General features: G+C 49.1%; 1 protein-coding gene across 3 annotated transcripts; it reads right to left on the minus strand.

The window, feature by feature from the left end:
* Positions 1-507: 507 nt before the first annotated feature.
* LOC116268563 (regulator of microtubule dynamics protein 3) lies at positions 508-20962 on the minus strand. Of its 3 annotated transcripts, none has more exons than XM_031662529.1 (13): positions 20125-20962; positions 19530-19723; positions 16916-17108; positions 16355-16498; positions 10431-10716; positions 9510-9612; positions 4759-4819; positions 3164-3239; positions 2628-2705; positions 2292-2390; positions 1956-2009; positions 1792-1872; positions 508-1193 (listed from the first exon to the last, which is right to left on the minus strand). In XM_031662529.1, exons 1-13 carry the CDS (start codon positions 20478-20480, stop codon positions 1140-1142), a joined length of 1779 nt encoding a protein of 592 aa, XP_031518389.1. In that variant the 5' UTR covers positions 20481-20962; the 3' UTR covers positions 508-1139. The 3 variants fall into 3 exon arrangements, with proteins under 3 accessions (XP_031518389.1, XP_031518390.1, XP_031518391.1); XM_031662530.1 differs by having other exon boundaries at positions 20009-20236; XM_031662531.1 differs by having other exon boundaries at positions 16916-17170; positions 20009-20175.
* Positions 20963-23609: the final 2647 nt, after the last annotated feature.

Genomic DNA, 23609 nt, shown 5'->3' on the forward strand with positions numbered 1-23609 from the left:
TGTTGCCCAGGCTGGAGTGCAATGGCATGATCTCAGCTCGCTACAACCTGTGCCTCCCAGGCTCAGGTGATTCTCTTGCCATAGCCTCCCTACTAGCCAAGATTACAGGCATGTGCCACCATACCAAGCTAATTTTTTTTTTCCTGTAGTTTTAGTAGAGATGGGGGTTTCATCATGTTGGCCAGGCTGGTCTCAAACTCCTGGCCTCATGTGCTCTACCCACCTCGGCCTCCCAGAGTGCTAGGATTGCAAGCATGAGCTACCATGCCCGGCCTAAGCATCTAAATTTTCTTCTAGGTGGATTTAGGGGTTTGTGCTCGTGCCCCTAAGAATGAACATGAGAGGGGCAGGGAGTATCTGCTTAGTGGCAATAGGCCTTGTTTAGGCTAAAAATAAGCTTGATACCTGTATTTTATATACTGTAAAGAACATTAATCATAACCTGCCTGCAATAGCCTCTGTAGGTGGAAACAATCATGGAGGTGTCAAGTAAGAATAAAGAGCTGATAACATCAAATTTGGTTTATTTCAAGTCTGTAACAAAATATATTCTAGGCAACTTTTCAGACATTGTTTGTTTTATAGCATCATAAACCCTATACCACTGCTGTCATTCCAAAAGCTAACAGGACTCTGGAAGTCATCAAGTGGTCCAGCCCAGGAATACAGGTAGAATTCACATGATAGGTGATAAGAAAGCAATGCCTATGGGCTACTCTGATCCCTTTTACCTTGGTAGGTAAGGTATGATCTTAGGACTATATGTATTGAGGCCTATTCGTCAGTGAAAAAAATTAAAGTGACAAGTTCTGTGCTTTGTTCCTATAGCTTTGAAGTTCATCCACGTCACCAGCAGGCTCCACCCATGTGTAATCCTGGGGCAGGTGTGAATCTTGATTTTTTTCAAGAGATTACTCAAGGGAGAGAATAACAGAAACCCAAGCCACAAGTACTGCCCCAATTCTAGATTAGGTTAGAGGTTAGAATAAATTAACTAATGGGGAATGGTACTGGGTAGCAGTCAGACCCAGGAGTCAGATTTGTGTGGTTTCCTGATCTCAGCAAGGTCTAAGGAAAAAAGCCTTCCCCCCCACCCCCGCTTAAATAGTAGCATCGTCATGAAGGCCAGTGAAATGTGGTTAGTCTCCTAAAGTGACTTCCAATTCTTCCAGGTCCTTCTGGAGAGCCAAATCCTAGGGAGACAAAGAACAAATCTAGGGCTCAATATTTAAACCAGCATTTTCCCAAACCAGTGGAACCTGAGAAGAGGGGCCCTTTGCTTCCTTTCTGAGCTCTGCTACAGTCTTTTTCCTACTTTCCCAGGATAGCCTGGGGCCTATTAAATCTGTCTCTTCCCCCTAGAGGTAGACGCTTTTTCCTAGGGAAATAAGACCTCTAGGAAAGACTTTCTTAAAAATGTCACATGATTCAGTGATGACAGGCAGTTTTGTTTTTTTGAGATGGACTTTCGCTCTTGTTGCCCAGGCTGGAGTGCAGTGGCATGATCTCAGCTCACTGCAACCTCCACCTCCTGGATTCAAGCGATTCTTTTTGAGATGGACTTTCGCTCTTGTTGCCCAGGCTGGAGTGCAGTGGCATGATCTCAGCTCACTGCAACCTCCACCTCCTGGATTCAAGCGATTCTCCTGCCTCAGCCTCCTGAGTAGCTGGGATTACAGGCATGCACCACCATGCCCAACTAATTTTGTAATTTTAGTAGAGACGGGGTTTCTCTATGGCTGACCTTGAACTCCCGACCTCAGGTGATCTGCCCGACTTAAAAAGCATTACCTCCTTCGTGACATCTGGCAGCTCCAGGGCTAACTTCATCCACCACCTAGCTTCAGAGTTTTTCCCTAGTTCTCTATAGCACTGAAAAGAGACAACAGTGAAAACTGATACTGTGTGCTTTCAGGAGTTCCCAGAACTATGTTGAAGTAGAAAAGTGAGTTTACCTTGGAAATATATACCCTTCCTGCTTTGGAAAATCCTGGCTGTAGTTCTTCAGCCTGGGAAAAGGGACAAAGATATTTCAGTAAGAGGTTCCTATATTCTAATCAGGCTGAAGTTTGTTAGAGATTTCTAGTCCCCAACCATGTGGCTGATTCAGTGGGTCTGAAGAAATCTATATTTTTGATAAGCTGTGCACGTGATTCTGATTTTCCCATAGAACAGGCAAATACAAAATTGCCCCCTAACAGGAAAACCCCTCCCATTAAGGGTCTTAGTAATGTCCTTAGGAAAAAAGGTTACCCTGGTGTTTTTGCCTGCCACCTGCCCCTCTCTGATACCTTTAGGAAGCTCTGGAGGGCATCTTCCACAGTGGCACTGAGAGGGCTTTCAAGCAAGGCTGTAGCAGTTTTTTTTTCTAGCCAGCTCAGATGAGAGACCTGCCACCAAAAGATCAAGGTGTGTATAAGAGGTTTTAAAAGTTTTTTTTTTTTAAATCTTTGGGGATATACTGAAAATAGGGTCAAACGAGGCTGAGTCCAACCACCAATAATATGAGCATTCAGAGGAAAGGGCACCTGAGCCAGACCAGGCTGAGGATCTTGTTCTTCCTGGCAAGGAAATCAGTATCAGACGGCATTTAGGACCAATAAGTCAAATGCGGAAATGCAGCTTACCTGATAGCACCACCTGCCAAGAAGAAAGTGAGCCATGGGGTTTTCTGGCTGGAGAGCAATGGCTTTGTCCACATGCTCCTAAGGGGAAAATGTAAATATAAATTAACATCAGACACCAGAGTTGCTAAAAGAGAGGCAAGGGCTGGATGCGGTGGCTCATGCCTGTAATCCCTGCACTTTGGGAGGCTGAAGCAGGTGGATCACCTGAGGTCAGGAGTTTGAGACTAGTACTGGCCAACATGGTGAAACCCCATCTCTACTAAAAATACAAAAATTAGCCGGGCATGGTGGTACATGCCTGTAATCCCAGCTACTTGGGAGGCTGAGGCAGGAAAATCGCTTGAACCCAAGAGGTAGCAGTGAGCCAAGATCACATCACTGCACTCCAGCTTGGGCAACAGAGTGAGACTCTGTCTCAAAAAAAAAACAAAAAAACAAATCACTGAGGCTGCAGAAAAGCTTTTGGCAGGGAGTCGGAAAGGAGCAGGGAATCTGGGATAGGCCAGCACAAGGAAGGAGGAAAAGCCTGTCCTCACCTTGAAGCTAAAGCCACTCTGGATGCGCCTCTGGATGCTCTCATGCTCAGCCAGCTGACCACAAAGCACCGCATACCTAGGGGGGAAGCAGCAAGCTCAGGGACAAGGGCTGAGTAAGGAATGGATGCCCCACCCACAGCCTAATTGCATTGTCCCCTATCCCTCTACCCTCAACTAGCGCTAAAAATACCTAATTTTCATCTCTACGTAATCCCCTCTCTTCACAGACCTCTGGCCCCAATTAGTATTCTTTAGTAGATAATGGTAGGCTTACAAGTCTCCAAAGTATTCTAGGTATTAAAGCTGGATTCACCACAGTAAATCTCTCTTACACTTAAGAATATTTATGCAAGTTCTCAGTCCGTATCTCCAGATTTTCCCTCTCTCATAAAGAGTACAGCCACAGGCATTAATAAAAACCTTAAAGCATCAAAATAATCAGCATGAAAGTATAAGAGACCTGAGTATACTACTTATCTTCTGGGCAGACAAAAAAGTGGGTCTCATTAGCTTTTAAGCATACAGGTGTATCACTGGGACTTGGGAAGCAATTTCTTAGGATAGTCACATTGGGAGGGGATATTCTAGGAATTTCTAATGTTAACTTGGAAACCAACAGAACCAGAGAAAGAAAGACCTCCTATATTTGCCCTCTTCCCCACATTGCCCCTCCCAAAGGGAACCAGCCAGCCAGCTTCCCATGGTCTGTCTTCAGAAACAAAGTCTTACTCCCCCATCCCCCCAGCATTGTTCCTAGCAGCACAGTTGACATTAGATGAGTAACCAGCCCAAGTTGCTTTTTCATGTATATGCTAAATATCTGGAGGGTATCAGACACTTCTAGAGGCTCATTTCCATGTTTAATCCAAACAGCTGTTCCTCAGGAATAGCTATTCATCCTTGGAAGCCCCGAGAAGCAGTGACACCCAAGAAACAGTTACCTGGCCTCTGAGAAGAACCCTTGCAGAGACAAAAGTTTCAGCAACAGATGGAGAAACACAGCCTCTCACTTAGCTCACAGTCTGAGGGTGGAGACATGAAAAGCAAGGGTGGCAGTGGGAAAGGAACATTTTCACTAAAACTCAGGTGCTGGAACCAGACCCCAGGATTTGAGTTCACCCTGGCCCAGGTAAGTTGACAGAACTTTGCCTCTGATGTTTCCGGAGGGGTGAGCTCACATCTACTTTTCCTCACGCAAACCAAGCAAAGAAGCCGAAGTACCAGCAGCCAGGGATCACACAGTGGAAAGAAGAGCTTGTGCAGGATAGGGGAGCTGCAGATTGTCCCAGCCTCCTGAGAGCTAAGAACTCCAGTTTTGTAGCTAGGATGACTCTTACAAAGCTACTCATTTCTCCAAGCCCCATCAGAAAAAAACCTTGTACTCCCTCCTTGCCTCATCCCCAAGCCACCTCCCCTACCAGAAACTTCCCTTGTCTCTGGCTAGGGGTAGACTGAGGCATGTGGAAATACAAGCCAGAGCTCCCTCTCCTGGATCCTTTGGAAAATGCCTCTGTGGCCCAGGCAGAGAAAAGAAAGAGCTGTCCTCTGCTTTGGCCCTTGCTGGCTCTTCCCAGGACACTGCAGGGTGTTATTACCACAGGTGACAGTCAGCACTCTCATCTCCCTTCTCCAGAGCAGCCTCTGCTTCTTCTTTTCCTGTAGGACAAAGGTAGATCCAGAGTTGACACAGCTCTTATGCACACTTTTTTTTTTTTTTTTTTTTTTTTTTGAGACGGGGTCTGGCTCTGTTGCCCAGGCTGGAGTGCAGTGGCCGGATCTCAGCTCACTGCAAGTCCCGCCTCCCGGGTTTACGCCATTCTCCTGCCTCAGCCTCCTGAGTAGCTGGGACTACAGGCGCCCGCCACCTCGCCCGGCTAATTTTTTTTGTATTTTTAGTAGAGATGGGGTTTCACCATGTTAGCCAGGATGGTCTCGATCTCCTGACCTCGTGATCCGCCCGTCTCGGCCTCCCAAAGTGCTGGGATTACAGGCTTGAGCCACCGTGCCCAGCCCTTATGCACACTTTCATAGGAAGGCTTGTGGGAAGAATGACTGCTTTAGCTCTCATCAATCCCTACCCAGCTTGTACTTGTTTGGAAATAGTTGTGAACTTGAGCAGAATAAAAGGCCTCAAACAAGCCAGGCACAGTGGCTCACGCCTGTAATCCCAGCACATTGGGAGGCTGAGGTGGGTAGATCACCTGAGGTCAGGAGTTGGAGACCGGCCTGGCCAACATGGTGAAACCCCATCTCTACCAAAAATGCAAAAATTAGCTGGGCTTGGTGGCAAGCACCTGTAGTCCCAGCTACTCAGGAGGCTGAGGCAGGATAATCACTTGAACCCAGGAGGCAGAAGTTGCAGTGAGCCGAGATTGCACCACTGCACTGCAGACTAGGTGACAGAGGGAGACTGTCTCAGAAAAGGCTGCAAACGGCTTCTAAGGGAAGACTTCAGGGATGACTTCTGCTTCACCTTGGCTTCCCCATCTGTCATTAGAAACCCAAGTTACCTTCTTTTTTTCTTTCTTTTTTTTTTTGTTTTTGAGACGGAGTCTCGCTCTGTCACCCAGGCTGGAGTGCAGTGGCGCAATCTCGGCTCACTGCAAGCTCCGCCTCCCGGGTTTACGTCATTCTCCTGCCTCAGCCTCCCGAGTAGCTGGGACTACAGGCGCCCGCCACCTCACCCGGCTAGTTTTTTGTACTTTTTAGTAGAAACGGGGTTTCACCGTGTTAGCCAGGATGGTCTTGATCTCCTGACCTCGTGATCCACCCGTCTCGGCCTCCCAAAGTGCTGGGATTACAGGCTTGAGCCACCGCGCCCGGCAGTTACCTTCTTTTTATAACGCCCACCTGATGTGCTTGAAGCAGATTTTAGCATTTGAAATATAAAAGGATCCAGCCAGGCACGTTGGCTTATGCCTGTAATCCTAGCACTTTGGAAGGCCGAGGTGGGTGGATCACTTGAGATCAAGTGTTCGAGACAAGCCTGAGCAACATGGTCAAACCCTGTCTCTAGTAAAAATACAAAAATTAGCCGGGTGTGTTGGCACATGCCTGTAGTCCCAGCTCCTCGAGAGGCTGAGGCAGAAGAATCACTTGAACCTGGGAGGCAGAAGTTTCAACGAGCCAAGATTGCACCACTGCACTCAGCCTGGGTGAGAGACTCTGCCTCAAAAAAAAAAGATCCAACACAATCAGAAATTGTCCCCAACAGACCTTATTCTGGAGGTGTGGTGTCCATGGATCTCAAGTTGTATAAAATTTTAGGTAACTGGGGAGAGGGATCACAGCTTTGATAAAATTCTCTAAAGGGGATGGGTACATTGGCTCACACCTGTAATCCTAGAACTTTGAGAGGCCAAGGAGAGGATAGCTTGGGACCAAGAGTTCAAGACCAATCTGGGCAATACAGCCAGACCCTATCTCTTAAAAAAAAAAAAAATTTTATATATATATATATATATATATATCTTCTCAAAAGGATCCACAATCCAAGAATATTAATTAGCTCTAGACCAAAACTTTCACAAGAGCCACATGGACTGAGGTTTGACCAGAGATGACTTTCACTTAGTCTTAACCCAAGCTTTCTAGGTTAGTGTTCTAACAAACAAATGAAAGCCCATACACATGAAAGTTCTGACAAGCGTCACTTAAGAGTATCAAGGCTGGGCCGGGCGCAGTGGCTCACGCCTGTAATCCCAGCACTTTGGGAGGCTGAGACGGGCGGATCACGAGGTGAGGATATCAAGACCATCCTGGCTAACACGGTGAAACCCCGTCTCTACTAAAAATACAATAATTAGCTGGGCACGGTGGCAGGCGCCTGTAGTCCCAGCTAAATGGGAGGCTGAGGCAGGAGAATGATGTGAACCTGGGAGGCGGAGCTTGCAGTGAGCCGAGATTGCTCCACTGCACTCCAGCCTGGGCAACAGAGCAAGACTCTGTCACCAAAAAAAAAAATAAAAAAGTATCGAGGCTGGAGCCTATGGACTGCCAGATAAGGATCATCATATGCCTATGCACTGGAGAAGACACTGCAACATAGGATTTTTTTTAAAGACAAGAGTCTTACTCTGTTGCCAAGGTTGGAGGTTGGAGTGCAGTAGCGTGATCTCGGCTGACTGCAACCTCCGCCTCCCGGGTTCAAGCGATTCTCCTGCCTCAGCCTCCCCAGTAGCTGGGATTATAGGTGTGTGCCACCACACCCGGCTAATTTTTGTATTTTTAGTAGAGATGGGTTTCGCCATGTTGGCCAGGCTGGTCTCGAACTCCTGACCTCAGGTGATGCACTTGCCTCAGCCTCCCAAAGTGCTGGGATCCTTCCCAAACAGAAGGACCACATGGCCCCATCAATGAGGGACACTGCCTCTTTGGGAATTTCTCTCTGCCCTCTTCAAAGTACTGCCTCACTAGGAAAATAATAGCAGAATGAGACAACCAGTTGCTGACAAGCTAGACAGACAACCAGTTGCTGACAAGCTAGACAGCGTTGTAGACATTGCCTGAGACCCCAGAGAATGAGTACCTCCTGGTGGTCCAGCTCCTAGAGATACAATGAAATAAACTTTATACCCAGTAAGGATAATTCTTAAAGGCTGTGATCTCAGAGCAGAACCTTCAGAGACATTCCATAGTCATCTGACCTCCAGCAGGTAAAGATTTGTCCATGGGTGCTAAGCTCAGGAGGCCAGACCAACCAAATGCTGTCCCTCTAACCACTGCCTCCACTTCTGTCTTTGGGGTTCATGCTGGCTACTAGCACTAATAAGAGATGATCAATGATCAAGAGGGAAAGGAAAGGTTGTTGACATGACAAGTCCAAAAATCAGCCCCAAAACTGATTGGGAATCCTTACCTGAAATTCAGGAGGGAAAATAGAAACTTTTGAAGAGAAAGTAATCATAATTAAGCATCTTTTGTTAAAACTTCCAGGAATTTTTCTGAGGGTCTGCAGACACATCCTACTCAACTGGTCTGTTCTTTCTCCATCGACAGAATTCTACAGATGTTTAGAATGTTAACCTTGAGGTATTGTTAGAGTATACATTATCAAGGATTCAATAATATTTATCAGGCTGTACTTATAATAGAAAGGTAAACAAATCTGTTTTAGACAGTTAACTGGCCAGGCGCAGTGGCTTATGCCTGTTATCCTAGCATTTTGGGAGGCCTAGGTGGGTGGATTACTTGAGGCCAGGAGTTCGAGACCAGCTTGGCCAACATGACGAAACCCCATCTCTACTAAAAATATAAGAATTAGTCGGGTATGGTGGCATGTGTTTGTAATCCCAGCTACTGGGGAGGCTGAGGCAGGAGAATTGCTTGAGCCCAGGAGGTGGAGGTTGCAGTCAGCCGAGATCAGGCCACTGAACTCCACTCTGGGCAACAGAGAAAGACTGTTTGGAAAAAAAAAAAAAAAAAGATATTAACTGAACCACAGACCTAGAAACCCACTGATAGTACCTGACTCAGTGTGTGGAGTTCAGTAGGACACATCAGTCTCTAAAGTCCCAGGATTCTCTGACCTCATGACAGACAAGGCCAAGCACTGAGCCTGGCACAGGTCAGATGCACCCTATCCTCCAGGGTGGAGCCTTTGCCAATAGACTTGCCAAGTGGATTCCAGAGTCTTCTAAGCTAGCTCTCTCTCTATATATATATATATTATTATTATTTTTTTTTTTTGAGATGGAGTCTCACTCTGTTGCTCAGGCTGGAGTGCAGTGGCGCGATCTCGGCTCACTGCAAGCTCCGCCTCCTGGGTTCACACCATTCTGCCTCAGCCTCCCAAGTAGCTGGGACTACAGGTGCCTGCCACCATGCCTGGCTAATTTTTTTGTATTTTTAGTAGAGATGGGGTTTCACTGTGTTCGCCAGGATGGTCTCAATCTCCTGACCTCGTGATCCGCCCACCTCGGCCTCCCAAAGTGCTGGATTATAGGCGTGAGCCACCGTGCCTGGCATAAGCTACCCATATTCTTAGAACACCTGCCCCACAGGCTTCATAACTGAAACCAGATTTCTAAGTAGCAAAAAAACCTCAGGTTAAGAAAAAAGGTTTTGCCCTCTGTGGCTAGAGAGTGAGAAAAACGAATAATGCTGATAGGATACAAGTACTCCTAAAAACATATGCACGTGTGTTACTAATCAGCATGATATACAGATAAACAAAGACTGCTCTCTTCCTCCAGAGGAGAAAGCAAGGGTCTCGGGGAGCCAGAGTTTGTCCCTAGTGGGTAACTGAGCCACAACTGCTCTGACAGCATCTTGGTGGTTCCCCACGCAGATGGGCCAGCCCCACCCCGAACCAGTCACCTTCCCACAGGAAGCTGTCAGCACTTACCATCTAGGGCATATGACTTCTTCTCGCTCACCTCCTCAGTGAGCTCACACATGTCACTGTAGGCTCGGGCCAGGCGCCAGAGAAAGTCCTGCCGGCTTCCATACTGAAGACCAGACGGAAACAGGTAAGGCCCCTTTTTCCTCAGCTGTGGAGAATGGGGGCCCTGGCCTTCCCCCACACCCTAGGTTTGAATTTCCAAGCTAGTATGTTACAATCATCAATATCAGGCCAGCTCCTACAGGCAGTCTTCCCCCCAGTCATCCCTTCCCACATGCAGTTAATGTATGACACATTCTCTGTCTAGCCAGTAGCTTGCACAATCACAGAGGGCATTCTGGCCTCCTAGAACTGGTGGGAGGAAAGGTCAACTCCAAGATGTCATAAGGCACAAGGTCTTTTGCTGACACATGAAGAAAGTGTGAAAGGAAAAGGGAAACTTCTAACTTCCGGAGGGGGGCATTTATACCTGGGTGGGCATAAATTTTGTCTGAACCTGAGAAGAGAATTGTGGGTGAACAACTTACACAGTTGTCACTTGTAATGGGGCTGGCAGCTTGGACTCTGCCTCAAGGGAAACAAGAGGAGAAAAAAAATACAGTTCTTTCCACATTTCCCCCTAGAGGTGAGAGGTACAGTTCTTTCTGCAGTAGCTCTACAGAAGGCAGAAGACTACGCTCCCCATCCCCAGAGGGGAGGCAGCTCTGGGGCAAGCGGTACCCTGGCCCTAGGGTCCATGCTGGGCCTCCTTAGAAGAGGATATGCAACCCAGGGGACAGATGCAGAACCAGCTGTCTCACCATTTCTCGTCCCATGTCACCTTGTAGGGGCAGTAACCACATGGGCCTTCATTCCCCAGGGCTCAGAAGCAGATGGAGGGAGGGAGGGAGGGAGGGAGAAGCAGGCAGGCAGCTGGAGCCTCACCGCCAGCTTGTTGTTGAGCAGCAGCTGGAAGCCCTCCCGCTTGCCTTGCTCATCACCCCTGTGCAGCTCATCAGCCTGCTGCAGGAGAGGCAGCACATCCTCCAAGCCTGAGGAACCTCCAGCCTCCAGGGCACTGGGCACAACACCCGAAGCTGCCTCCTCCTCCAGGTCCAGAGAATCCTTTCTTCCCATCTTCACAGTCTCGCAGCTCACTTCATCTTCCCCGTCCTCACTTTCTTTGTCAGAGTCCCGCTCATTGTCAGACTCCGCATTGGCTGTTGTATAACTGGCAGAGAAATGTAAGGGACAAGAGGATTATTCAGCTCAGAGCCTCTAGGGTCTGTATCCCTCACCACTAAAGCAGCACTCTTCATGGCATTGTCCAAAGCACCAAATACCTCTTGAGGGCAGATTTTTTTTCTTTTTTCTTTTCTTGAGATAGGGTGGAGTGCAGTGGCTCGATCTTGGCTCACTTGAACTTCCACCTCCTGGGTTCAAGCAACTCTCCCACCTAATTTTTTTGTATTTTTAGTAGAGATGGGGTTTTGCCATGTTGCCCAGACTGGTCTCAAACCCCTGGCCTCAAGTGATCTGCCCACCTTGGCCTCCCAAAGTGCTGGGATTACAGGCATGAGCCACCATGCCCAGCAGAAATCATTATTTGAGAGAAAGCTTCCTATGGGAACTAAGGGCTGGGAAAATGATCCGGGAAAGAAAGAGTAGCTGACCAGCTGGGGCCCTGTGACAGTCAAGGCAAATGTGAGAAGCCCCTGCTCATTTCTGCCTTATGAGTCAGAGACACTTATCAGAACCAACGTGGGTGGGTGCAGCCTCAGACCATGGGCAGCCACACGCATCCACAAACATAACCTCTGGCCCAAGTCAACCAAACCTAAACTGCAACAGGAGTAGCCCTTGGTAACCTTGAGAACTTAAGGATGTGAGGAGAGGTGATAGGAATCACTTTGCAACCAGAAGCAAGAAGGGGAAGACGATGCAAACCACCCCCTGAAAAGGTGTTTGGGGGGGGCTGCCACATGCCAGGTGGCTCCTAAGAAGCCCCAACCCTGATGCACCCACTAAAGAGGAAGCTGAGTTTCTCTTGGATCTCAGCCACCAGCAGTTGATTAGGGTGTTTTCCCTAATTGCCTAAAATAGATAAAGACTAAGCAAGGGAAAAGGTAGGACTTCTAGGGGTCAGAAGCAAACACAAGGTCAGGCACGGTGGCTCACGCCTGTAATCCCAGCACTCTGGGAGGCCGAGGTGGATGGATCACGAGGTCAGGAGATCGAGACCATCCTGGCTAACACGGTGAAACCCCGTCTCTACTAAAAACAAAAACTTAGCCAGGCGTGGTGGCAGGCACCTGTAGTCCCAGCTACTCGGGAGGCTGAGGCAGGAGAATAGTGTGAACCCAGGAGGCGGAGCTTGCAGTGAGCCGAGATCATGCCACTGCACTCCAGCCTGGGCGACAAAGAGAGACTCCGTCAAAAAAAAAAAAGAAAAAGAAAAAAGAGAGTAGGCCCCCTGTGGCTGGAGCAAAACAGGATTGAAGGAGAGATGACACACACACGTACAAATAAAGTCAACACATGATAGCCTAATGTCAGGGCAGAAGTGCTGTCCTCCTGTCCAGAAACTATAAAGCGGCAGGCTCTGAAGGCTCTGGAAGTGAGCAACCAGACTGGATGCCCAGTCCATGCTGACAGCATCCTTACAGAGGAGCTTCAGCCTCATCTAAAAAAGAGGCCCCAGACATATCTACTACAAGAACTTGTAAGGTATTTAAAACCTTTCTTAACCGCACCTTTGTTTTTTAAGAGGTTATCCAAGTATCTTTCCCCTTTAGTTATTAGGAAAAAAAAAAAGCACCTTTAGAAATTAAAGGCAGAAGGATAAGTGTCATTAGATTTTGTAACCAACCTAGGTACTGATGAGTGAGACCACCCACAGGCAACCTAGAGAAACCGAAACTCCCAACTGCACCTGCCACAGATTAAGAAAAATCAAACCAGAGTCTTCTCTGCCCAGCCAGGCCCAAAGGCAAAATGGATAGATGGTTTATCTGGAACGGAAAGCTGGAATCACATCATCTCCCTTTGCTAGAAAGAGGGGGAGACCCTATTTCTTGCTGGGTTGAGGACTGCCTCAGCCAATCAGGAGTCTAAACAGGAGTCTCTCTGCCTCCAGTACCCCCAGGGAGGGACCCAGCCCTGCTGGAGCCCAGGCATCAGCACAGAATCCCCTGGGACCTGACCTGTGATACTGCCATCCCTCTGGATCCTAAAGGCCCAGCTCCCAAAGCCAAGAAGAGAGGTCAGGGGGCCTTGCTGCCACAAACAGAGTGAAAGCTGGTAGAGCCCTGGGAGGCAGGGAGGCTCCAGGGAACCTGGCACTTTAAAGAGTGGACTTTAATTGCATCTCAGCCCCACTTTAAGGCACTCTCCTCATCAATCTGAAACCCTACCGCCTGGAGCAGCTACTGGGGCCTCAGAAGAGATTAATCACATGCCAAGGGCTACCACATTTACACCATTCTCTTTCACCTTCCACCTCCCGGACTAACCCAACCCAGTCCTTGGAGAAATCTACCACAGAGAAGTGACCCTTTTAACATAGCCTGAGGCTTTTGAGATCTGCCAGGGACTAGCAGGGACCTTTGAAAAGGTCCTTTGGTCCCGTGCACTCCGGAGGACTGGAGTTCCCACAGTGGACCAGAGACCCAAGGCTCCCTCTGAGCAAGGAGACTGCCACTCTTAAGCAGTAATGAAGGACTCAGTTATGCACATCTCCCCTCCTGGCAATTAAGTTTCTCTTAACTCTACCTAAACCATGTTAGAGACTGAGTATGAGGTCTTCAAAGATGACATGGGCCCTGACCTTGAGATAAGACCCAACTTAGTGAGGCCATAAACGCCCAAGAAGGAGTCTTCACGATGAGGCTGCAGGCAATCTCTCTTGGCTGAGATGCCTGGGAAGGCTTGCTGAAGGAGCTGGTGTTTTAGGGCAAGTTGGGTTCTGACAGGGAACTCAAGCTGTGTTTGGTACAATGCCCAGGGAACAAGCTCACAGAGCTGCACAGTGATTCTGCCTCTGCCACCCTCAATCTCCTGAGACCTCAAAGTTGTTATTTGGAAGAAGGAATACAGCTTTCAGTGAAATCAAGCAGCCCATCAAATCTCAGCCCTTCATCCCTCAAAGCAGCTCTCCTTGCCCCAAGACACAGGTTCAAAGCCATTTCAGAGTTTGTAGACTCCTAGAGCTCCCCCTTGACCTACATGGCAATGACGATGGCACAAAGAATCATTCACCACAGCCACTGCCCTAGAGAGCAGCCAGCTCAACCACAGAGTGTTGCACCACCACCTGCTCTCATGCCACGGGACTGGGCATGGGACACAGCCTGATGGAGCTATAATTAAGAAAGCCACCCCTCCCCTTGCCCCATCACAGGTGTCTGGCAGCTCTGGCCTGCTCCTTGTGGCCTTGGGAGTCCCAGTGAGCACCCCTAGCAGTGAAGGTCCCACAGATGTCCCTGGTTAACTGCTCTGGCTCCCACTGACCCCAGAAGTTTGTACTTATCTTTTTGAGGTGGAGTCTTTCTCTGTTGCCCAGGCTGGAGTGCAGTGGTGCAATCTTGGCTCACAGCAACCTCCACCTCCTGGGTTCAAGTGATTCTCCTGTCTCAGCCTCCGGAATAGCTGGAATTACAGGCGCCCACCACCACGCCCAGCTAATTTTTGTATTTTTAGTAGACACAGGGTTTCACCATGTTGGTCGTCTGGTCTTGAACTCCTGACCTCAAGTGATCCACCCGCCTCGGCCTTCCAAAGTGCTGGAATTACAGGCCTGAGCCACTGCGCCGGCCTAGGACAACTTCTTTAAATCATCACAAAGAGGACCAGGTGCGATGGTTCATGCCTGTAATCTCAGCACTTGGAGGCCAATGTGGGAGAACTGCTTGAGGCCAGGAGTTCAAGACCAGCCTGGGCAACATAGTGAGACCCCATCTCTACAAAAAAATAAATAAAATTGGCTGGCATGGTGGCACATGCCTGTAGTCCCCACTACTCAGAAGGCTGAAGCAGGAGGACCACTTGAGCCCAAGGGGTTGAGGCTGCTGTGCTGTGATGGTGCCACTGAACTCCAGCCTGGGCAACAGAGTGAGACCCTGTCTCAAAACAAAACAAAAAACAGTCATGAAGGACCTCAAGTTGTGTTTGATCTGGGGCAGAGCTGTGACCTCTCCTTCTGTTCCACCTCCTTAGAGAGTTCAAATATCAATTCCCCACCCAAGTGGCCTGCTTCCTTGGGTTGCAGAGATGTTCTTTTACATCTCAGTGCCCACTGTCAACTACTTCCTCCATCTCTCTCTTCACTTCAGATGTATCAAATGTTAATTTCATTTTTGCCCCCTCTTTAACACAACTTCTGGAAGCATCTCTTGGCCCAGAGCCATTTAGGTAAATTGAATAGAAAAGGGCCACCTCTGCTTGCCCTTGAGAATACAGATAATAGGGATCTGACAACCCAGGCAACGGCAGTCCCCTATGGAGGAGCAGAGCTCTTCGCCACCACTCCACAGGTTTCTGGAGGCCCCTGAGCAGTCATCAAATCCAGCGTTGGTGATAATGACGTGTCAGTCAACAATGGACTGCGCATATAACAGTGGGTGCATATGATTATAATGGAGCTGAAAAATTCCTATCACCTAGTATTTACTTTTTTTTTTTTTTTTTTGAGATGGAGTCTCACTCTTATCTCCCAGGCTGGTGTGCAGTGGCATGATCTCGGCTCACTGAAACCTCCGCCTCCTGGGTTCCAGCAATTCTGCTGCCTCAGCCTCCCGATTAGCTGGGATTACAGGCATGCACCACCACGCCTGGCTAATTTTTGTATTTTTAGTAGAGACAGGATTTCAGCATGTTGGCCAGACTGGTCTCAAACTCCTGACCTCAGGTGATCCGCCCACCTCGGCCTCCCCCAGGTAGTTATTTTATGTAGAGATGTAGTCTTGCTGCCTTGCCCAGGGTGGTCTCAAGCTCCTGAACTCAAGCAATCCTCCTGTCTCGGCCTACCAAAGTGCTGGGATTACCATGAGCCACCACCATGCCTGGTTTTAACTGACTGACTTTAACTTCTAGTTTCCATTTGCCTGCTTATAGCTAATTTCTCTGATCCAGCATAAAACTTGGCTGTTCTCTGCACCAGTCTTTCCCTTGAGAAGAAGGCTGGACAAGGAGAAATCGGCCTCTAGGCCTCACACAGGCTACCTGAATGATCGGAGCTAGCAGCAGACAAGGGCAGATGCTGCTAGTGACAACATCAGACTCTATCCTTGGGACCAAAGTTTCAAAGTGGTGCTAGTGGTTTAAACTCAAAACGCCCTTAGCATGACCAGACTTGGAGGAGGCTGTCCACCAGACTCCTGCCACCTGCCCCGCCTCACAGAAAGGCCTATCATCAGCCCTCCTGGGCCACTAAGAACTCAGGACATCCACCTCCCACCTATAAAAATGCAAAAGATCACAGGCAAGGCTCCCCTGTGGGAAGAGGGTGACTCCAGGGAGGAGCATGCTTCGTGCTTAGACATCTAGGTACAACAGCTCGGCCACCCAAGGAAAGGAACAAAGTCAAACAGTGCTTATCAAGTCCTTGTGATAACACAGAAAAACGCCCAAATATATCATAACTTTGTAATAAACTAAGATAACAGATGGAAGCAATAACTGCTATTAACATCTACATTTGTCTGAATGACATAAATTGGATGGGTTTTTCGTTTAAACTCTTCTGTATTTATTATACTCTTACCTGTTCCAAAAATTATTTGCAGCAGCTTAGTTTGGATTTTCCAATGATAATACTTTTACAAAACACCACCTGGCTGTAGCCATAACTGCCTCCAGGAGAGACAACTCACCCCCCTTCACTCTCAGCATCTGTGAATGTGGCTCCCGAGGAGGCCGTGAAGTAGACAGAGCTGGAGCCAGTGGAGTCACTCCTCTCCCGGACAAACGGAAACCTTCGCCGCCGAGCCACTCTCTGGTTCTCTTCCATGTGGGATCTGGAAAGCAGGCCCCATCCCGAAGGGTACCATTAGGTCCCATCCAGCCTGTCTTTCTGCTCACCATGGGGTGCCTCTTACTACTGCTCCTCATTAAAGGGCCAAAAGCAGAGAAAATCCTAGGTCTCTAACCCTCAGGAGGGTAAGAAGGGCAGCTCCCTGGGCCCAGACCACACAGACAGACTAGGTTAGGCAAACAGAGCATTTCAGCTGTTACAACAGATCAACCATGAGAGTCCAGAGGCAGCAAGGAGCGTGTGCAAGGCGAGGTACCAAATGTACAGCTTCCACCCAGATTAGGCTAGAAGCTATAAAACTGGTTTCTTCTTTAGAGACAGAAAGCAAAGGCCAGAACACACCTCAGCTGAAAAAGCTGCAGGGGAGGGATAAAGCGGGAGAGGAAGCTGCATTACTCACCGGACCTCCCCAACAATCTCCCCGGCAAGTCCTCGCAGGCTGCTCCTCAGCTCCTCCACCTCTCGCCGCAGTGCCACAAGGCTGGTCAGCACAAAGTCGAGGCGGTCCAGCACCTTCTCCTGTCCTTCCCGTGGAAGGCTGGGCAGCACTGCGGCATCTCCAGCCCCACCTGAGACAGCCCGCAAGAGCATCACTGAAGGAAGGAGAATGGGAGCCAGTGACATCCAGGAATATAGTGGGGAAGAGATCTCACACCTAGAATTCAAGAACACCTGCTTTCCATTGGAAGAGAAGGCCCAGTGACGCTCAGGTAGCAGACGTTCACAGCCAGGTCATGGTAACAAGTCCCAAGAAACTACCCAGGGATCTCTAAACGAGTCCTCTGCCCCAAGAACCTTCCATACCAGGGCCCTTCAGGAATGCTGCACACCACGACAGATAATGTAAAATGCTTGCCCGAGTGTGGAATCTGAAGGAGGACAGCTGTCCTGCTAGAGTAAAAAAAAAACCTTTACCTCACCGTATAGTGCCCAATACCAGGGAGTCAATACCAACCACACAGCAAAACTAAAACTAAAACTGAGCTCCATCACATTCTGACCTCTCACTTCACAAACAATAGTAGGGAAAACTTGGGAGTTTCTCCCAGAACTTCATTTAGTGTATCAGAGAAGGACTAGGAGAAAGGGGGCAGTTGCTAAGAGAAGAGGTACACCAGAAAAAGCCCATCCAAACCGCCTCAGAAACACACCATTACTAAGCCCTGCTGACCCAACCCTAGGCCTCACTCTTTTGAGTAAATTCCAGCAGTGAAATGGTAGCAAAGTGACAGCCACCTATGGTAACTGGACTGAAAAATGCAAAAACAAAAAGGAAACCAGAGAGGCAGGACCCCACAATATGGCAAGCATAAATCCCTTCTTTAAGGAAATCTGGTTTAAAAAAAAAAAAAAACTAGGCCAGGCCACAACACACATCCAGTAATACTCAAGAATGTAGAGCAAGAAAGATCTCTGGGAATGTGGCCACTTCTAATCTCAGAAGAAAGACTACTGCGAAGCAATTAACAAACAAAATTCAAGGGAAGGAAGCACACTGCAATACTAGATTACCACCAGATTATAAAGTGGTGACAATCAGTTGCAATCTAAGGTGATAGCTCTTTGAAGACTCCTCCAGAACTAACTTTTCCAAACCATCTAACACTGGCAATCAGAGAAAACACTCACTTCCAATTAGCGTGGGAGTGAGATAATGTAAACGCTCCTCTTGGCCAGGTGTGGTGGCTCACGCCTGTAATCCCAGCACTTTAGGAGGCCGAGGCCAGGAGTTCGAGACCAGCCTGGCCAACATGGGGAAACCCCATCTTTACTAAAAATACAAAAATTAGCTGGGCATGGTGGCGCACACCTGTGATCCCAGCTACTTGGGAGGCTGAGGCATAAGAATCACTTGAACCCAGGGAGGTGGAAGTTGCAGTAAGCCAAGATCATGCCACTGTACTCCAGCCTGGGCAACAGAGTGAGACTCCATCTCAAAAAAAAAAAAAAAAAGAAAAGAAAAAAAAACACTCCTCTTGCACAAATATGGTAGTAGTTTGAACCAGCCCTAGATCCTTTGCTCAAACGAATTAACAAATCTGCAAATTTGAAAGAACTACTCATTTCAGCTGTGCGGGCTGCCAGCCACATTCAGCTTCAATTGCATTAAGTGTGCTCCTAGCCCTATGCCGTAGAAACTCCACTGGACCAGGTGACCAGGCCCAACAGGCCCAACCTTGCCACTTAATCTGTGACAGCCTCAGGAAAGTTACACAGTCTTTTTGAATCTTGGTTTCCTCATAGGAGGGATTAAAAAACAAAACAAACAAACAAACTTGAATGAGATAGTTTCCAAGTTGTCTTCAAATTCAAATATATGATTTAATACATAAGCCTGAAGACTTTTAATCCCTACAAGATTATTCTTTTTGCCCGCTTTTGGATTCTCTCTACTTATTACACACCTCACCCAACACTAAGCAAGTGCCTTTAACACCCACATAGCACTAGTGTGGCCAGAACTAAAAGTGAAAGCTAAGCAGCTAAGCAGTCTTTTTGAAATATACTTGCTTGGGAATACAGGGTAAAGAGTAGAGAAAACCATGACTGCTTTTTTTTTTTTTTTGAGACGGAGTCCCACTCTGTCGCCCAGGCTGGAGTGCAGTGGTGAAACCTCACCTCACTGCAACCTCTGCCTATTGGGTTCAAGCGATTCTCGTGCCTCGGCCTCCCCAGTAGCTGGGACTACAGGCCGCGCCATCACGCCCGGCTAATTTTTGTATTTTTGGTAGAGATGGGGTTTCACCATGTTGACATCTGGTTGAATGTTGGTCAGGCCAGTGTTGAACTCCTGACCTCAGGTGATCCGCCCGCTTAGGCCTCTCAAAGTGCTGGGATTACAAGCGTGAGCCACCGCGCCCGGCCCGACGACTGCTTTTTCAACAAGCTTCCAAAAAAGTGAAACCCTAAGGCGCTTCTCTACGTTGCCCTGTCCCACAATCTCCACCAAAAGCAGCCCAGACCCCAGGCCCATCAGTCTGCAGTGACCGCGGTCTCAGGAGACGGGCTCCTACCCTGGCGTCCGGTCTCTGAAGTCTGCGTATAGTCCAGGGAGTTGGGCAGGCTCTGGCTGCGGCCATGGCGCTGGGTCCGTTTCCATCGCTGGCTGTAAAGGAGGCACAGGAATCCAAGGCCGGCGGCGGTACCCAGCAACAGTCCCAGCCCGGCACGGGCACCACCCAGGGCTCCCAGTCTAGACATCCTGCACCTGCGGCCAGCAGAAGCCACCGGGAGCAGGCGGGCGGGCGGGCGTAGGGAGAGAGAGAGATTCGTGAGTCTGGTAAACCCACCCCCAAGGCAGAACCCCGGCAGGTACCCCCTTGCCCAAACCCTGAGCTCCTGACTACCTGCATCCCAGTCTGAACCCTAAGGCTTCCTCCAGCCCCCTGGGCCCCACTGCCGCTCCCCTCACCCAGCCTGGACATAGCCACCCCTCCAGCACACCCTCCGATCCGGGTCACAGAGTCCGGCTTCTGGGCCTTCAACCCCCCACCTCAGCCTCACAACACTGCAGACCACAAACCGGCCGCCCTGGCTGCAAACTCCCGGCCTTCCCCTGCGGCCCAGGAACGCGCTCTGGCCTGGCAGGAGATCCACTCAGAACCTTACCGGGCCGCCAGCCACCATGGCAGCAGCCGCCGCGGGCTCACGCTGTCAGTGACCGTGACGTCAGACAGACGGCGCCAGCGGCTCGGCGCCCTGAGGGAAGGCGCACGGAGATGACCACGCCGGCCCCACCCCCGGCCTGTTTCCCTCAGGAGCGAGGCCACGGGCGCCGGCGGAGGGGCGGAGTCAGCACAGCGCAAAAGGAAAGCAAAAAGGGGCCGAAGGCTGAGGAAAGGCGGGAAAGCGGGGAGACTTCTTGGGCGGACGCTGGCGCAGTCACCCTCACCGTCCGGCATCCAGGCCTCCATTTCCCTCCGGTCACACCGGCTTACTTGCTGCTCCCGGAATACGCTCAGCATATTCACACTTTCTCCCTGCGCTTCTGCCCGGACCTCCCCTCTGTACCTGGAAAACGTCACCCTCTCCTCACATTTTATTTTTATTTTGTAGAGACTGGGTCCCGCTCTCCTGGTCTCCAGCGATCCGCCTGCCTCGGCCTCCCAAAGTGCGTGAGCCGCCGCACCCGGCCATAAACCTTAAACCTAACGTACCATTTTATAATTCTATTTTACTCTTGTAATTGTATGCAACTTCTAATTTTGGCAACTAAAAAGACCGATTTTATGGACTACGAAGACGATTGTATTGTGAATATTTCTTAAGAGTTAAAATTTTCTTTAGTGAAAGAAGAAAGTTCTAGGCCAGTTCTCCCAATACCCTTGACTAGATCTTATATTTCTTTATGCTTTAATTGTGAGTTACTGTATACATGTAAGAATACAGGAGGCCTGCGGTGGTGGCACGTGACTGTAGTCCCACATACCCTGGGGGCTGAGATGGGAGGATCACTTGAGCCCAGGGTGTGGAGGCTGCAATGAGCCATGAGCACTCTGGGCAACAGAAGTCAGGATTTCGAGGCCACCCTGGCCAACCTGGCGAAACCCCGTTGTTAGGCAGGAATCTAGACCCAACATGGCAGCGTTACCCGGCGTAGCAGGCCTTTTGTTAAAGACTCCCTTCACCCTTGTACACACCCTCAGACTTACATGCGTCAGAGTTCCGGCTGGGCAGTCACACTCCCCCGTGACCTGCAGCTCACGTGCATTCCACAAGTTCATCAACAGCAATTTCCGTCGACAGTTTCCAAAGACCCCTTCCTCATGACCCTTACTCAACTCCTGCCCTAGTAGTTTCAAGACCCCCCAGGCCCTGTTTGCACAACCAGCTTCCCTACCTCTCAGGCTATAAGAAGCCCCCACCCTCCTCCCTCAGCGCGACTTCCTTGGCCCACACCTTTGGACTGAGGAACCTCGCCTGCAAGCCCTAATAAAAGCTATTCTCACTGCCATTTGCCTTGTGTCTTCGTTCCTGGTTTGGCTCCAGCCTCAGTTTACCTTTACACCCGTCTCTACTAAAAGTACAAAAATTAGCCAGGCATGGTGGTGCGCGCCTGTAATCCCAGCTACTCGGGAGGCTGAGCAGGAGAATCACTTGAACCCGGGAGGCGGAGGTTGCAGTGAGCCAAGATGTTGCCACTGTACTCCAGCTTGGGCGACAGAGTGAGGCCTCCTCTCAAAATAAAAACAACAAAAACATATATATAATTTTGGAGGAAATAAAAATTCATTTTCTCTGGAAACCTTCCCAGACCACCACCTTGGTGAAATTAAGCTTTTCACCCTGCTTTGCTCCTGTGGCTCCATGGCTCCACTGCCTCCATTATCCTTTTTTTTTTTTTTTTTTTAGACAGAGTTTTGCTTTCGCCCAAGCTGGAGTACAGTGGAGTGACCTCGGCTCACTGCAACCTCCGCCCCCGCTCCTGGGTTCAAGGGATTCTCTTGCCTCAGCCTCCTGAGTAGCTGGAATTACAGGCATGCACACACCTGACTACTTTTTGTATTTTCAGTAGAGACCGGATTTCTACATGTTGGTCAGGCTGGTCTCGAACTCCTGACCTCAAGTAATCTGCTCGCCTCAGTCTCCCAAAGTGCTGGGATTACAGGCGTGAGCCACTGCGCCAGGCCCATTATACTCTGTTCTGTGATAATTCGCTTTCTAGTCTGTCTACACCACTGCACTACCCACTTTTCCAGGACGGGGTTCATTCCTGATTCATCCCAGGTCCCCTGTGCCTGGCACAGCTCTAATGCAAAAGCATCCATAAAAGCTGAATGCAGGAAGGAAGAAAAGGCATGACCGACAGCACACCCTGCCATTTTGACAGTGTGTTCTCAGCTGTGGCAGAAAGCTCAGTGGCAGAAGAACAATTTCTCCTCTCTGTACCAGGGGAGGAAGCTCTGCGAGATAAACAGATTGTGATGAGAGGCTAGGCCAAATGGGCAGACCAAGCAGGGGAATTCATTTCCCCCTGGATATTAAAGATGTTATCTGGCAGGCGCGTGTCTGCCAGGGCAATCAGCAGTGTGGCGGGTGGTTCTGGACAGAGCTCTTTATCTTGTGCTGCATCTGCAGACCAGCTTCGCAAATGTAATAAAGGCCTGGCTGCCTGAGATATGCATTGCCCACCTTCCCACCCCCTCCACAGCCCAGCCGGAGAAGAGAGCAGACCAGACCCCAAACTCTCGTCCTGCCCTCTGCCCAGAACATCTGCCTCATCTACCTGGCTCTTCCAAGAGAGGTGACAAGTCAAATGCCTTGAGATGGTGGCCTTACCCTTGTGTATAAAGTTTAAGGTTCTTGATGCCTTAAAAAATAATACTTTTTTTAGGCCGGGCATGGTAGCTCACACCTGTAATCCTAGCACTTTGGGACGCCGAGTTAGGTGGATCATGAGGTCAGGAGTTCAAGACCAGCCTGGCCAATATGGTGAAACCCCATCTCTACTAAAAAATACAAAAATTGACTGGGTGCGGTGGCTCACACCTGCAATCCCAGCACTTTGGAAGGCCAAGGTAGGTGGATCACGAGATCAGGAATTCGAGACCAGCCTGGCCAACATGGTGAAACCCTGTCTCTTCTAAAAATACAAAAAATAAATTAGCCAGGTATGCCATGATCTCAGCTCACTGCAACCTCCGCCTTCCAGGCTCAAACTATCCTCCCACCTCAGCCTCCTGAGCAGGTGGGACTACAGGCACATGCCGCCATGCCCAGCTAATTTTAAAAATGTTTTGTAGAAACAGGGTCTCCCTGTATTCCCCAGGCTGGTCTTAAACTCCTGGGCTCGGGCATGTCCCCTGCCTCGGCCTCCCAAAATGCTGGGATTACAGGCATGAGCCACCATGCCCAGCCCTTTTAGAAATATATATATATGTATATATGTGTGTGTGTGTGTGTGTATAGGGTGCGTCATAGGTAAGTATCATTCACACCAACTTGCAAGCTCAACAGTAGTGGGATTGTTGACATCTTCACTAACACTTGATATTTACAGATTTTAACATTTTTATTTTTTTTATTTATTTTATTTTTTGCCAACCTGTAAAGCACTAACTCACTGCAGATTTAAAATGTAGCTTAGGCTGGGC

Source organism: Papio anubis, unplaced genomic scaffold (genome assembly GCF_008728515.1).
Source record: "Papio anubis isolate 15944 unplaced genomic scaffold, Panubis1.0 scaffold723, whole genome shotgun sequence".
Taxonomy (NCBI): domain Eukaryota; kingdom Metazoa; phylum Chordata; class Mammalia; order Primates; family Cercopithecidae; genus Papio; species Papio anubis.